The sequence below is a fragment of the Penicillium macrosclerotiorum genome (assembly GCF_028827735.1).
Source record: "Penicillium macrosclerotiorum strain IBT 26536 chromosome Unknown utg000002l_segment0_segment0, whole genome shotgun sequence".
Taxonomy (NCBI): Eukaryota; Fungi; Ascomycota; class Eurotiomycetes; order Eurotiales; family Aspergillaceae; genus Penicillium; species Penicillium macrosclerotiorum.
Window position 1 is genome coordinate 3,626,569 of NW_026643082.1, and position 14,763 is coordinate 3,641,331.

Consider the following 14,763-nt stretch of genomic DNA (forward strand, 5'->3'; position numbering starts at 1 on the left):
GGGAACCATTCAACACGCGACCATCACCATCGAAACCGAGAAAATTGGAGAAAACACTCGAGCCAGAGGTGTCAGGTCGAAATGCGACGAGCGAAGCGTCGGAGACTGTTGATGTCTAGCCTAATATGGACTAGTGCAAAAGTCACGAGTGGGTCGCGACTTTCGCCGCTTTTTTCGATTTTGCGGAATGCAATGAGGTCATGGTCGCGAATGCTGTGAACACACTCCAAAATCATGGCGACTGAAGAGGATATTGCCTGGTTCAAGTCGACATTCCATCCTATTCCAAAACCAGAGCTTCCGGACGACTCTGTCGAATATTGGATTTATCACTTTCCCTCCCCGCCCCCGCCGTTATCGATGAAGCCGCCGAGACTAGGGCCCGATTGCTCGAAGTGCAGCGTTCAGCAGCAGAGCTGACCAAAGAACTGCTCAAGGACTATATCTGGCAGCGCGAAAGTTTCCGGTTGGAGATTATTAAAGAAAATGGTACGGAAGACACTTGGACCTCCCAGGATCTCTTTATCGCAGATCTTTATTTTTAGCAAACGCTGACCAGCCGCTTACACAGGGAGTACCTCGCTAATTGGGCGCACCAACTATGGCGATTCGATCGAAGATGAATGGGTCATTGTGTACATACTCCGCGAATTGACGAAGAGGCACAAAGATATCTGGGTCAAAGTTGTCGACAGCGATGGGGAGTTCCTACTCATCGAGGCTGCTGGCACTCTTCCCGCATGGCTAGAGCCAGAAGTTGCAGACAACAGGGTAAGCTATTTCCGTCTAAGGGGTCTTGATTTCATATTTTAAGTTGATCCACCTGCTAGGTTTGGATAAACCAAGGAGAACTCCGAATTATCAAACCCAAGCAAGCCCCCGGGAAAAAAGTTACAGAAAAACTTACACTCTCGGAAGCACAAAATATTATCCAAAAAGAGCCCAGTCGTTTCATTCGCTCCACAATCATTCAAGAGGAGGCATTTTACCGCTTGCGCAACTACCCTAAACAAATTTCCGAAAACCTTCACTCAGCAGTAGTGACGATTCCTCGCAAGGTCGCATTTCTCTTGCACCAAAAACCGGCATACATATCCCCTGCAGTGGAAGCATTTTACATTCGTGATCCGATTGCGTTGAAACCGTTGCGCGCAAAAGATGCTTCTGACCTTACTTTCAAGCCTGAGGATATGGTGACTGTGAGCGTTCGCTTCACACGAGTGGGATATGCCCAAATAAAGAGCCAGGAGTTCCCAGTTCCAAGCAGCTGGGCAGGCAAGCTGCCGGCAATTGACGACCAGAAAGAATACGCCCGGGCCGAAACAGGAATGAAGCTTGCTTGCGGATTCGAGATGCTGCTTTATGATCCTCATCACCAAGACAAGGCTTCTGTTCGAGAGATGAAGCTGCTGTTGGGTGATATTGAAACCGGAGACGAGGAACTCCCTACAAATGAAGAAATAGATAGGATCTGGGATAAGACCGAAGATGATGAGAAATGGATGGACATCAATTTTGAGGATCTTGACCGAGAGCTGAAAGGAAAAGGCAAAAGCAGCGAGAATACAGCTGGTGATTTTGGCGATGCAAGTGCCCAGGAAAATTTGCAACGCATTGTGGCTCGCTTCGAGGAATTCTTGAACGACACCTCGGCGGGCTTCGACGGAGCCGACTTTATTGATGACTTTGGTTCTGACTCTGATATCGACGACGATGAGGAGGATGACTTTAGCGATGATGGAGAAGATAAGGATGCCTCTTTTGATGAAGAAGAATTTGCTCAAATGATGAAAGAGATGATGGGCATGCCAGGCCCCGGCCAGGGCCCATCTCTAGCCACACCCTTGCGTAACCGAATCCAAGAGCTTGAAGAAGAGGACGACACTGAGCAGATCCAGGAGCTTTCTAAACAGATGGAAGCAGAACTCAGAGGAACCGGAGTCCTCAATCTGAATCAACAGCAGCAGAAGCTTGCTTCTGGGAACAGTTCCTCCAAAGGAAAGGTAGCTGATGGATCGGATGTTGCTGGCGGGCCCGAAGAGGATGAAAATATAAACATCAATCTCGCGAGGAACTTGCTAGAATCTCTTCAAGGACAGGCCGGTACTGCGGGTCCAGCTGGCAACATGCTGTCGATGATGAACCTTCGTATGCCGAAGGACGATCGTACCTGAGAAAACCAAACTGCACCTAGGGATGAAACGACGTTTTTCAGTCTGTCAGATGATACCAGCGACACTTCATCAACCATACTCGTACCTTGATGATACACTCTCAATAATTTTGGATGATGAGTTGCAGATTAAGGATGTCGGATCATCTTTGCCATTATGCCACTGTCAATTCTGTGGCCCTAAGGTAGCGTTTGTATGAAACGCAAGAGGCTAGGCTTTCTTTACGACTGATTACGAAGATATTCTGCACCGCAGAAGAGATCCGAGGCATATTACGCTTCTTTAATCTATCGCATCCCGTCGAATCAATGCTGGTGTTAGTTTAACACGACGAAGCCCTGAAAAAAACTGTCCTTTCTTGTTAAGCTCAAATAAACACGCGATTCGAGACCTTCCAAAAGACGAAGAAAAGGAAAATATATAAAGCCATTATTTCGATTTCATGATTCTCACGTAGATTGGGACATCTAATTCGGCAACTGTTTTTCCAATTCAACGACTACTCCAAGCTTGTTCAAAAGATCGGGGCTTGCGCTTTCAATATCTGCAGTCGGAAGAGGAAGGCGAGGTCGGGGATTTCCATATCCAAACCACTTGGTGCTAGCAGCTTTGACACCTGAAATTCCAAGTTTCAACAGGGCCCAGTCTGCCACAGACAACTTGGCTTGAATTTCCTGAGCTTTTTCTAGATGGCCAGCCCTATAAAGACGAATCACTTCGACATGTAACTTTGGTACCACGTTTGCTAGAGCGGAGATGACACCGTGAGAACCAGCGACCAGACCAGGCAGGAGGAAATCTGCTTTTCCAGCCAGAGGCGCAAATTTGTCGCCAGGCAAGGCAGCAGAAAGGCGCTGAAGCTTGCCTAGATTCCCGCAAGTCAGTTTGGCTCCGACAACTTGTGGACAAGTCGAAGCAACATCAATGATGAAATCTGAATCCAATTCAATACCAGATGTCACTCCTGGAAAATTGTAAATTATGACTGGCAAAGCAGATTTGCTGGCCACCTACAAAGATATTGTGAGTATAACTCAGGCCTTTACTGTGCTGTAAGTGAGATGAATTGCATACTTGAGTATAGAAATTCTTCAGCACTGGTTTGCTCATCGCGGCAGACCAGTAGCTTGGCGGTAGAATCAAGGCATAATCAGCACCGGCTTCTTGTGCTTCCCGTATGAAGAGAATGGTTTCGTATACACTGCTTGCACTGCATCCTGCGATAAGAATATTTTTTGGGTATTCCTTACAGGATACTTCACGAACGTGACGAATAATCTGTGCTCGTTCTTCGTGTAGAAGGTGAGTGGCCTCGCCGTTGCTTCCATGAATGACAATTCCAGAGACGCCGCTCTGGAGAAGCCGATGCACATGGTGGGTAATACTTTCATAATCCACACTTTCGTCATCTTTGAAGAAAGTAACCATCGGGCAATAAACCCCGAAGGGGGGCGGAGTGCGGGTGACTGCCATAGTGTTTATATAGTGTTCAAGATTGGAGATTATGATATTTGATCAGGAAGCAAATCCTTTATACTCTACTTCAACCAGGTGCCTTTCATTTTCTTATACGTATACTTTCTGTAATTCCGAAACGTCGAACCGATAGGGAAATGTCTTCGGATGTTGGACCGAGAATTTGTACTCGGAGTTCAACTCCGAAGTTACCACTTGGAGCCCCGAATTGAAGGCGAGGGGACGTATCGCTTCACTCCCTCCAGGTATTGTTCACGTAACCTGATTTCCTTTTTTTTTTTTTTTTTTTTTTTTAAAAAAAAAGAAAGATCTGTTAAATTATTGAAATTCTAGATCGTGCTAGAACCTAAATAATTCGCAGGCGCGCTGCTCATTCCCTACTTTCACATAGGATATCCGAGGCAAATTTACAAGGACTTTAACAATATTTAGATTAATAAGTTCAAGTTAAAAAGCAAATTGAATTATGCCATTGTTTGTCTCTCCATCACTCTTCATGAACTAACATTCCTTCAGGACAGAAGCGATTGAGCGAGCCACATAGTCAATATTCCCAGGATTGAGCCCCGCAATCGAAATTCGAGAATTATCGGCCATATAAACATGATAATCCTCTGCAAATGAAATGTTAGATTGATTCTTGTATACGTCTTCAGACTTAAGTGGTGGGGAAATACTCACCTCTCAGCTTCCGAACCACGTTCGGGGAAAGACCAAGGAACCCGAACATTCCTGACTGGCGAATCAAATGATCCCATGAGCCAGCCGCACCTGAGAATGTGCAAATATCCAGTTAGATGAATCATAGTTTTCAATACGATCATAGAGCCTACCATTCTCAATCAAGGCTTTATATAAAGCCATTCTCATAGAACGAATTCGGCCACTCATAGTGTCCAGATCAGCATACCACGCTTCTCTTAGCGAATGGTTCTTCAATACTGTAGCGGCAATTTTTGCGCCGTAAGCAGGTGGGTTTGAGACCTCAGAGCGTTGGAGCATCTCCAAGACCGACTGGGTATTTGTTGCTGCTTTTTCATTGCTTGTTTTAACAAAGATGCATCCCGTTCTCTCGCCTGCAAGATCCATCAGAGCAAACCTTTTGAGCAACAAGGATGTGACCTACCATAAAGTCCCATGTTTTTGGCAAAGGAAAGACACACAGCGGCTTCCATATCTAGCTCCTCAATAAAGTAGCGGATAGCAAAAGCATCCTCGTCCACGTTACCCGAGTTAAAGCCTAGGTAGGCAGCATCAAACACAGGGAACAAATTGTTTTGCTTCATAATTTCACCAATTGTTGCCCACTGTTCTTTGGAAGGGTCAAAGCCCGTAGGATTGTGTGCGCAGGCATGAATGATAACGATAGAATTTGGCTTTGCATTCCTCAGAGCAGAACAGTAAGAGTCAATATCCAGGTTCTTCTTTCCCTCATCGTAATACTTGAAAGATTCGCACTGGAAGCCCAGAGATTCAAAAACCTGAGTATGATTGGACCATGTTGGAGTAGGAATGTACACTTTCGGCAGAGGTTTCCGACATGTTCTGAGGAGCAAGCCTGCCAAATGAAGCGCGCCGGTGCCGGAAAGACTTTGACATGTGGCGAGCTTGAAATAAAATAAAGTGTCAGTATGAATGATGCTCAGCAGCCCAAAGAGAGAAGTTCTTATACCTTCAATTTTCGTTTTCGGTAAATGTCGATTCCCAGGGCTAACTTCGTAGCTTCCTCGCGGAAGTCTTGTAGACCAAGGATTGGCAAGTATTCGTGATACAGTCCCTCAGCAAGAAGTATTTCTCGACTTCTTTGAACAGATGGTAAAACCCATGGATTGCCCTTCTCATCTCGGTATGTTCCCTGCCCAAGGTTTACTTTGTCGGAAAACGGGTCAGAAATGTACTTCGCTGTGAGCGCAAAGATCGCATCGGCCGGAATGAAGGGCGCAGTGTCGAAAACTGAGGAGTCGAATGCTACCCCCTCCGCTTCTTCTATAATTTGTGTAGTCATTTTGAGGAATTGAATAGGAGAGCAATAGGCTCGCTGAAATCCAGCATGATCTAACATGCTAACTTTATCCTAATGGCTTCCACTATGCAATGGGCAACCGGCCGGTGCTTGCTTCCGAGTTGACGGCCCACACCCTGACTTCGGGTTTGATATCCGATTTTTATAATCTCAAGATACCTACACTGTTCGGACTGTATCGTATCTATGGCGGGGTAAATCGACATAGTGGATCCTCGTTCCGTAGGGTGATGGCGCTACGGTAATCATCCCGAGGCGGGGTTGGGTTGATTGGGTTTACAAAGGATGGATAAAGTTCAAACGAAACCGGAACTTTACTATCAGAAATGATAATTCAACTTTGGTGTCTTCTATATTCCTTGATGTTTTATTCAACAAGCTGAGTATTGTTGGCTTAGATGCCGCCACTTCTGAGTCGCTCTTCAGCACCTTTCGGGCTTGCAAGATCCGACAAAGATCCCTGTCTCCCAACGGCGGCTATCCTCTTCGACTTTATCCAAAGGGTGCTTTGTGAACAAGGCATTAAAGTTGTTCCTGAGATTCAATGGTTTTAATCATATCAGTTGACAAATATGTTCTAGATGAGTTGATTTTATCTATGTCATTCGATCCTTTGTATCAAAGGTAAAATCTAGTTTCAATCCGATGTACCTGGTTTATTCCAAAAAAAAGCAATATCATGCCGTCTATATTCAGCTAATTCGACTGGGCCATTATCTGTCTATTATGATAAGAGCCGTTGGCGCGAGGTGTAAATGTGGACGTATTAGTCGCATCATCCTCGGGAGGGCTATTGATTGCCTTTGCTCCATATCCACCACCACCAGGCGTCATGATTCGTATCCTATCCCCCGCCTTCACATTGCATTGATTTTTTCCACCAATATTTACTGTTAAGCCACTCTTTTGAATCCAAAGATTCAATCCTCGAGCTCCATTTTCGCCCCCTGCCATTCCATATGGCTGGAAGACCCTGCGCTCTGAGAGGATTCCGGCGTGCATATCAATCTGGAACTCCAGCTCACGCGCCACACCATCGCCACCCCTATACATCCCCGGTCCTCCGCTACCACGTCTCAGACTATACTCTCTGAGTAATACCGGGTATCTTCTTTCTAAAATTTCGGCATCAGTGATTCGCGTATTCGTCATATGACAATGCACTCCGTCCTCGCCTTGCCATGCTGGCCCTGCCCCGCTCCCTCCGGCAATAGTCTCGTAGTACCCAAACCCGTTCTCGGTTGGCAATCCAGATGTGAAATTTGCCATACAGCCATTACTGGCAGCGCAAACTTCAAGGGCTTTGAAAATGATATCCACAATACGTTGGCAGGTAAGCCCATTTCCAGCTGCGCAGGCTGCTTCAGGCGATGGAGAAAGAAGAGACCGCTCAGGGATTTTAAGTTGAATTGGAAACATACACCCTTGATTCAAAGGTATTTCCGATGCCACAAGACAGCGAAGTGAGTAAATCGTTGCTGAGTTTGTAACGGCCGGAGGTGCATTCCAGTTTCCTGTACAATGTGAGCGATACCAACAAGCCAGCATCTAGAGTTCCTTACCATATGCCTGTGGGCTTGTTCCATCAAAATCAAAAATTGCGCTTCCCGAGTTTGGATCAATGTTAATCTTCAGTTTGATGATTGACCCATCATCCATGAAATCTTCTGCCTCGAAAAAATGGCGCGCTTTGGCAACACATATACTCTTAAGAGTTTCTCGAATTGCGTTTTCCGACGCTTTCTGCACAGCATCCATGTACAACTATTCATAAATTAACATAACGAACGTTTCGAAGTAGATTGAAAGCATACCATCACTGTATGAAGAGTATATTCCGCGATCAGGGTATTCACCAAGTTAACCCCATAGTGATTGGCGGCTGCCTGAGCTTTGATATTAGTGATATTATCCTCAATGCACCGAGACCCCTCACAATTAGGGTATAGGGCCGGCCGGTGCAGCAATGCTTCAACAACTCTTTCTTCTTGAAAGATTCCGTCTTCGACTACTTTTAATGCATCAATTGCGGCACCTTCCTCCCACAGCTCACGTGAGGTGGCAGGCATAGAGCCAGGGACAATCCCTCCAATATCTGCATGGTGACCTCTTGACGCTGTCCAGAATAGTATTTCATCATTCTTTTCATCGAAAATAGGCGTAATGACGGTCAATTCAGGAAGGTGAGTGCCACCAGCATTAGGTGAGTTGGTGAGGAAGACATCGCCTCTATGGATGTTATCTTTCCAGTGCTGTATTTGCCACTGTACAGCAAAGGCCATGCTCCCCAGCATTGCGGGGACATGAGGCGCATTGGCGACAAGACCTCCATCTGCTGAGAAAATAGCACAGCTGAAATCAAGCCTCTCCTTGATATCAGTGCTCACCCTGGTCTTTTGCAGGGCTCGTCCCATCTGCTCAGCAATACCCATGAATCGATTAGCAAAAACAGACAAACGAATGGGATCTACATGGTCATAGGTCTCTGGGTGGATAGAGGGTGCTAGATCGATCACAAGCATAGACGAAAGCACCTTGACTTCAGCACCAGGGGAGACCACAACAGTTTGAGTCTTTTCGATGACAATTCTGGGTCCCTTGAAAGTATCTCCGGGATGCAGTCGTGTCAGAGAATAGAGTGGTACATCAACAACTCCCAGGTCTGGAAAGCTGACTGGTGTGTGGCCGACTGGCTTCACATCGCTCTGCCAAGAAAGAGTATCAAACTCTGCAAGTCCACCGGCTATTTCATGTTCTGTTCTGATTTTGCGGTTGTTCGAACGCGTATATCGTCAATCAGGATGTTCCGATTGTGGTGTGAATCCAAATTCACGTTGGTGATGCGCCACGAATTCGTCCTTGAAATCCCAATTTTTCTCTGGCTTTTCGATCATAAAAGACGTGTCACTGCCATCATAACGAAGGTTCAGGAAATAAGAGGAAATCATCTTGTTGCAGATTGCTTCCATGCTTTGAATCGAATTTATTGTGTCCTGGCGAAGATTCTCCAGTATTGGCCGCACGGCCAAAAGACTTTCATCAGTCAGCTGCCGGGCATAGGGCACGCGAGCTTCTTGGACAGTATCTGCGAGTGCCATTCCATAGGCCGAAAGAATGGCAAAATACTTGTGAATTAATACACGTGAGATGCCTAGCTCTTTGGCAATTTCGCAGGCATGTTGACCACCCGCGCCTCCGAAACAAGCAAGATTGTGCTCACCAGTCCGAAAGCCGCGAGCTTCGGTAATGGCACGGATGGGACGACACATCGCTTCATTGGCAATGGTGATATATCCTTGTGCGACTTCTTCAACGGACAAATTTGTTCCTTTATCAGTGTTGATACTGTTAGTTAGATCCTTCATCTTTCCGTAGCTTGCGTCATAGTCCAAAGGCTGGTCTTGGTTAGATCCAATAAAGAATTTCGGGATGATGCGGCCCAGAATCAGATTAGCATCTATGACCGTCAATGGTCCTCCTTTTCGGTAACAAGCAGGACCAGGGTGGGATCCTGCACTATCTGGTCCAACTGTAAGCATGCCCTTTCTCCATGAAAGGATACTTCCTCCGCCAGCCGCCACAGTGTTGATATCCAACTGTGGGACTTGGATGGGAACACCCGCAGTGACTGTTTCGAAAACATGCTCAAATGAGCCTGAGTACCGAGATATATCTGTTGAAGTCCCACCCATGTCGAACCCGATGACGGGAACCGGGTTCTCTGGAACAAAACAGGTTCTCGCGTAGCCGACCACACCTCCCGCTGGACCAGACAGCAATGCGTGAAGACCAGAAAGCTGAGATGGATGAACCAGACCACCATCTGATTGCATTATACGCCAGTTCACAGTTTTGAGACTCTCCCTTAAAACGCCGGATTCAAATGCTTGCAAATACTCTCGAATTTCTGGTGTAAGATATGCATCCGTCACAGCTGAGCTAGCACGAGGGAGCATCCGAATCGCAGGTGAAATGCGGCATAATGCTGAAACCTGGGTAAATCCAATTTTCTGTGCTGCCGCAGCAATTGCTACTTCATGATCGGGAAATGTATAAGAATAGAGAAGGCAAATGGCCACACTACGGAAGCCCTCATCGTAGGTTTGTTGTAGAGCTTTCACAACGGTGGGAACGTCGAGTTTCTGAAGAATGCGGACCTTTTCGCCAGATATGCCAGTTACAACACTGGAAGCAACATAGCTTGATGAATGACCATTGGATATAATCTTGTCGTCATTGGATCCGCGTTGGTATGATGTCGAGTCGTCCAAGGTAACTCGTTCATCAACTTCGACGACTTTACTATAGAGCAGCCCAGGACGACGCACATTCAAAGCAAACATCTCGGGACGAGATTGGTTTCCAATTTTCCATAAATCCTGGTCACAGTTAGATCTATTGTTCAAAATAGTCTAATTCAACGAACCCTAAATCCTTTCGTTATAAATAATGCGGTTCGTGCCCCTTTTCTCTCAAGCAAGGCATTCGTTGCCACCGTTGTCCCCATTCGAAGAGATTCTATATTTTCAGTGCTGCAATCTTTTGTGATTTTTCTTGGATTTCTTTACCGATATTTCTCAGATCCAATGGACTATCTTTAACGAGGGACCGCTCCTCGAACCCTTCCAGATCCGTCTAATAGCCTCATGGGCAGCATCGCTATAGTTCTTGGGGTCGGATGATAATAATTTAAAAATCTTTTCAGACCCATCTGGGTAGAACAAAATCACATCCGTGAACGTGCCACCGCGATCTAACATGGATTAGTTCTTGTCACACGGCTCAGGGGCGTACTCCTACCAATAGCGACTTTAATGCCACGATTTGACAGCTCGGCTTTGAGATTCATTTTGGCCTTGGGTCCGCCTTCTGAGGAGTTCAGTAGTTTGATGTATACCTTAGAGTTGCTTATATGTATGATATCTCTATCTCGGAACTAGTTGTTACTGTGCCGGAGTTGTTGCCCGAAACCCCTCGTGCTTTCGGTCACGGTCCGAAGGTCAGATTCGGGGCTAAGAAAACCGATCTGCGGGGAACGTGTACACAGATTGATTTGAATGCTATTGATAACAAGAGAAGAATATCGCTTTCAGCTGTTCCTGAGATGATTGGGTCGAAATATTCCTTTCTGGAAACTTTGTGTTCAGCAAGGGAGCTCGTCTTCGACCCACCTTTCCCAAGTAGCTCTACAAAGCAAGGCAGAATAGTACCTCATTAAAATATTCACAGTATATTCTTGTGAAAATTGGGGTGTTCCATTCTCAATGTTTTGCAATGAACCTGTGCCTTTTGAATCACCTATTTCGGCCTCCTGGCCGTTTTCACGGACTTTGCGCTAACGCGCCAGAGCCTTGCCATAAGCGGTAATGAATATCCGAGAAGCACCGAGGAGTAACCATCGCTAGTTGATAATTTCGGATGACCTGGTGAAAAAATGGCCACGGGGTGGAAATGCAGCTTAATATTTGTTGATGTGTTATGAACATTATACAGTCTTCAAATGCAGAATTTCATCAAATCAGCAGAATAGTCATTGTCTTGCAAGGTTGTTAAATCGGAAAATTAGTTGCCTGTTTAGGAAATCATTGAAAGGATTCTCCGAAGCATAAAATCCCCTTATAAAACCGATTTAACTAATGAAAAGAAGGTTCAACATCTTTTTGAGGTTGAGCTCCCCGTAAGAATCACGACAACATGAAACAACACGAAGATATGGATCAAAATAATGGAGTGCAGGTGAGTAATTTCTGATTTCTCGTTAAATACTGTCGACTAAACAGTCAACATTCACTGGAAGAGCCCCTCTTCCCACAAGGTGACAAGTCAAATGATAGTAGGAAACCAGGGCGAAAAACTCGATTATATTGAACGAAATTCCTCATCGCCCGCAGCTGGTCACGAGCAGAAAAAATTAGATGATTCTAATCTAGTGGACTGGGATGGCCCTGATGATCCTGAAAACCCCCGGAATTGGCCAGCATGGCGAAGATGCTTGCTAGTTGGGGTTGTAACATTTGTTGTCTTCTCAACGTAAGTTCAAGCCAATTCAAGACCTATTTAGAGTCCATGTCTCAGTCAGCTCCAGATCTTTGGCTTCTTCAGCGATTGCCCCGGCAATACCTGAGATCATGAAAGAGTTTGATTCCACAAACGACGAAATCGGAATTCTTATTGTTACCATTGAGGTTTGAAGTTCACAAATTCGCCCAAATCCCTTCTATTATTAGTTGAAACTAATCCGATTCAGCTCCTGGGAACCGGCGTCGGCCCCATCTTGATGGGCCCCATGTCCGAGATTGTCGGCCGACGCATCATTTACAACGGCGCAAATATTGGCTTCAGTCTATTTTCAGTTGGCTGTGCCTTGAACTCGTCTCTACCTGGATTGGTGGTACTGCGTTTCCTGCAGGGGTGTGCGGCTTCCTGTTCTTTGAACAATGCCGGTGGAACAATCTCAGATCTGGTTCCTGTCCATCGAAGAGGCCTGGCAATGTCCATGTACTCGGTAGGATTCTTACTTGGTCCAGCTATTGGGCCCATTGCCGGTAGTCTTTTGAATGCTGCAGCTGGATGGCGATGGATTTTTTGGTTTCTGCTTATTGTTGTGAGCCCATCTTGCTTCATGCGCACGTCTCTACGGTTGCAGTTACTAAGTTGCTTAGAATGGCACGGCAGGAATTATCTGTGCTCTTGTCTACTCTGAGACTTACACCCCAGTTTTACTCCAATGGAAAGCAAAAAGGCTTCGCAGACTCTCAGGAAATCCAGCACTGCATGCCAAGGGAGGAAGACAGCTGCCAGTGAGCCAAGTGCTCAAGCGCGCTCTATGCCGTCCGATCAAAATGTTTCTCTTTTGCCCAGTCGTTACTGGTCTGGCAATATACAACGCTGTTGTATACGGGTTTACCTACCTTCTCTTCTCTACCTTCTCGTTGGTCTTTCAAGGCCAATATGGTTTCAATGATAGATCTATAGGTCTGGTGTACTTGGGTCTCGCAATCGGCTTTTTGCTTTCTTTGAGTATTGCTAGCTTTGCCAACGACAAAACTCATGCACGTCTCACAAGAGAACATGGGGAGGCAAAGCCTGAGTAAGTCTGCCAGAGCAATTCTTGTACCAATTTCGGGTACTAATTGGTAACTGTTTAGATACCGGTTGGAATCTTTAGTATATGGTGCCATAGCAATTCCCGTCGGGTTTGTCCTATACGGATGGACCTGCCAAGAACACGTTCATCCGGCTGTGCCTATTGTAGGAACAGGCCTGATTGGATTCGGAGTCATGTTCACGTTCGTGAGTTACCTATATCCCAACATAAACTAATTCACATATTGACTTGACAAGATTCCGTTCAATGTGTACATGATCGATGCGTACACAAAATATGCAGCAAGTGCCATTGCTGCCGGAAATATATTGAGAAGTCTCTCGGCTGCACTTCTGCCACTCCTTGGAGTTCCGTTGTATAATAGACTCGGGTATGGCTGGGGAAACACTCTTCTGGCGTTCGTATCACTTGGACTTGGCGGGATGGTCATGCTTTTTCGTAAGTACGGAGAAGAATGGCGGAAGCGGTTCTCGATCCCATTTGACTGAGCGAATTAAAAGAGCTTTGATGGACCAAATTAGTCAAATATCTGGATAGAACAGTCCAAAATACTATTTGTAATCTGAAGCGGCTTCTAGGATCTATGCATTACTTGTAGAAATCGGCATCTCCACCTCATTGTTGAAGCTAATTCTGACCGAAAAATTCGGCGATTATGCGAAAAAGCTTCCTGAAACTCGCAGTCGCCTCTTGTACATAATTCAAGTTGAGCTGCTTCAGGCAATTTGGAGATCTACCCATTCTTTTGGGGCCAGGAACATTCTGCATCACCAACATTTCCTGGGCAAGAGCGCTGATTGAATTCAAGAACTCATTTGCTTGCTTAACTAGATCAAGCACCAATACCTTCTTCAACGAGGCATCATCAGTAACTGACAAGCAATAGCTGCCAATGCCGACCTTGATTGTCCCATCAAAGCCAGACTTGGAAATATAATCAAAACAAGCGGCTGTTTGTTCAAAAACAGTCATTATACAGACCAGATCCACTGGTCCCACATGACAACCACATTGCAGCGAGTCTCGGCAGCTCTGGATTACGTCGCCTGTGATTCTGAACATCTTGTCCAACTGTGGCTTTGGAGTCTCATGGATTGCACAATCAAGATTGGGAACTTGTTTCATCATGTTCATTCGGCAATGACAAATCCGAGGTGTTTTGGATGATTGCAAGCCCGGTTCTCCAAAATGTGTCGGTAATGGATCGGAAGGTATATAGTGACCATTGTTTGCTGAGGGTATATTCTGGTCCGTTGTACTCAGCAGATCTACATTTGCCTGGCTTATATCTTTGGTCAGCTAAAATGCGTGTCAGCAAGTATATCTCTCACACGGGTGCACTTCGACTCACATCGAGGCTGAGATCTGGTTCTGAAAAGACCCAATCGAACTCCTCCAACGCATGATTGAATTCTTCTTCTCCCCAACTCTCTATTCCATTACTAGTATGGACTGGAGGAAGTATGTCGAGGTCTCCATCGTGGGAGTGCAATCCATCGCCCCTAAAATCAGTCGAGGTCAGGCCTGGCAACGCCTGGTTTTCTGCAGATGGCTCTGGCATGGCCTGGCTATTTGACAAGGACTGAGGCTTGACTACTTCTTCTCGGATACTCTTTTCCATATTCCTAGTAGCTTCAGATGATGTTCCGGTTTCTTTGAGCGATGGCTTGGTATATGTGCAGTGCAACTTGCGGTCTTTACATCGGTCGCAGACTCGCTGGCCGTTACACTTGACTTTCGCAGTGCGGCACGCCTCACATGCAGTCATCGGTCGACGGACATGAGGCTTGGACACTCGGCTCTCAGGCGATGGCCACCTCAGAGTTTGGGTTCCAGGGATATGCCTTTTCCGGGACTGACGTGACGCCATGGTCGACCGCAAGTATGGTGACCCCGATGGCGACATCGGACTCAGGAGAGCTTCCGTATGTCGAATAGAAACAGTGTAGATACCAAGTTCACACCAGGAATTTTGGCGAGAG

At 46.0% G+C, this 14,763-nt stretch overlaps 6 protein-coding genes across 6 annotated transcripts; 2 read left to right on the forward strand and 4 right to left on the reverse strand.

Moving 5' to 3' along the window:
• Positions 1-234: 234 nt before the first annotated feature.
• N7462_002447 (putative regulatory factor Sgt1) lies at positions 235-2,174 on the forward strand (the record flags this gene model as incomplete). Its single annotated transcript, XM_057074173.1, has 4 exons — positions 235-402; positions 453-489; positions 572-771; positions 831-2,174. The coding sequence occupies 4 exons, from the start codon at positions 235-237 to the stop codon at positions 2,172-2,174; spliced, it is 1,749 nt and encodes a 582-aa protein (XP_056937814.1).
• A 467-nt stretch (positions 2,175-2,641) lies between these two features.
• N7462_002448 (dihydrodipicolinate synthase family protein) lies at positions 2,642-3,647 on the reverse strand (the record flags this gene model as incomplete). Its single annotated transcript, XM_057074174.1, has 2 exons — positions 2,642-3,184; positions 3,249-3,647. The coding sequence occupies 2 exons, from the start codon at positions 3,645-3,647 to the stop codon at positions 2,642-2,644; spliced, it is 942 nt and encodes a 313-aa protein (XP_056937815.1).
• A 504-nt stretch (positions 3,648-4,151) lies between these two features.
• Positions 4,152-5,655, reverse strand: N7462_002449 (pyridoxal phosphate-dependent transferase; the record flags this gene model as incomplete). The annotated part of the gene is made up of 5 exons (XM_057074175.1): positions 4,152-4,264; positions 4,332-4,421; positions 4,484-4,726; positions 4,777-5,257; positions 5,323-5,655. The coding sequence occupies 5 exons, from the start codon at positions 5,653-5,655 to the stop codon at positions 4,152-4,154; spliced, it is 1,260 nt and encodes a 419-aa protein (XP_056937816.1).
• A 714-nt stretch (positions 5,656-6,369) lies between these two features.
• Positions 6,370-10,016, reverse strand: N7462_002450 (uncharacterized protein; the record flags this gene model as incomplete). The annotated part of the gene is made up of 4 exons (XM_057074176.1): positions 6,370-7,187; positions 7,236-7,437; positions 7,488-8,428; positions 8,507-10,016. The coding sequence occupies 4 exons, from the start codon at positions 10,014-10,016 to the stop codon at positions 6,370-6,372; spliced, it is 3,471 nt and encodes a 1,156-aa protein (XP_056937817.1).
• A 1,484-nt stretch (positions 10,017-11,500) lies between these two features.
• Positions 11,501-13,269, forward strand: N7462_002451 (MFS transporter; the record flags this gene model as incomplete). The annotated part of the gene is made up of 6 exons (XM_057074177.1): positions 11,501-11,703; positions 11,759-11,858; positions 11,921-12,277; positions 12,336-12,763; positions 12,822-12,966; positions 13,018-13,269. The coding sequence occupies 6 exons, from the start codon at positions 11,501-11,503 to the stop codon at positions 13,267-13,269; spliced, it is 1,485 nt and encodes a 494-aa protein (XP_056937818.1).
• An 839-nt stretch (positions 13,270-14,108) lies between these two features.
• Positions 14,109-14,651, reverse strand: N7462_002452 (Zn(II)2Cys6 transcription factor domain-containing protein; the record flags this gene model as incomplete). Its single annotated transcript, XM_057074178.1, has 1 exon — positions 14,109-14,651. The coding sequence occupies one exon, from the start codon at positions 14,649-14,651 to the stop codon at positions 14,109-14,111; it is 543 nt and encodes a 180-aa protein (XP_056937819.1).
• Between the last annotated feature and the right edge of the window lie 112 nt (positions 14,652-14,763).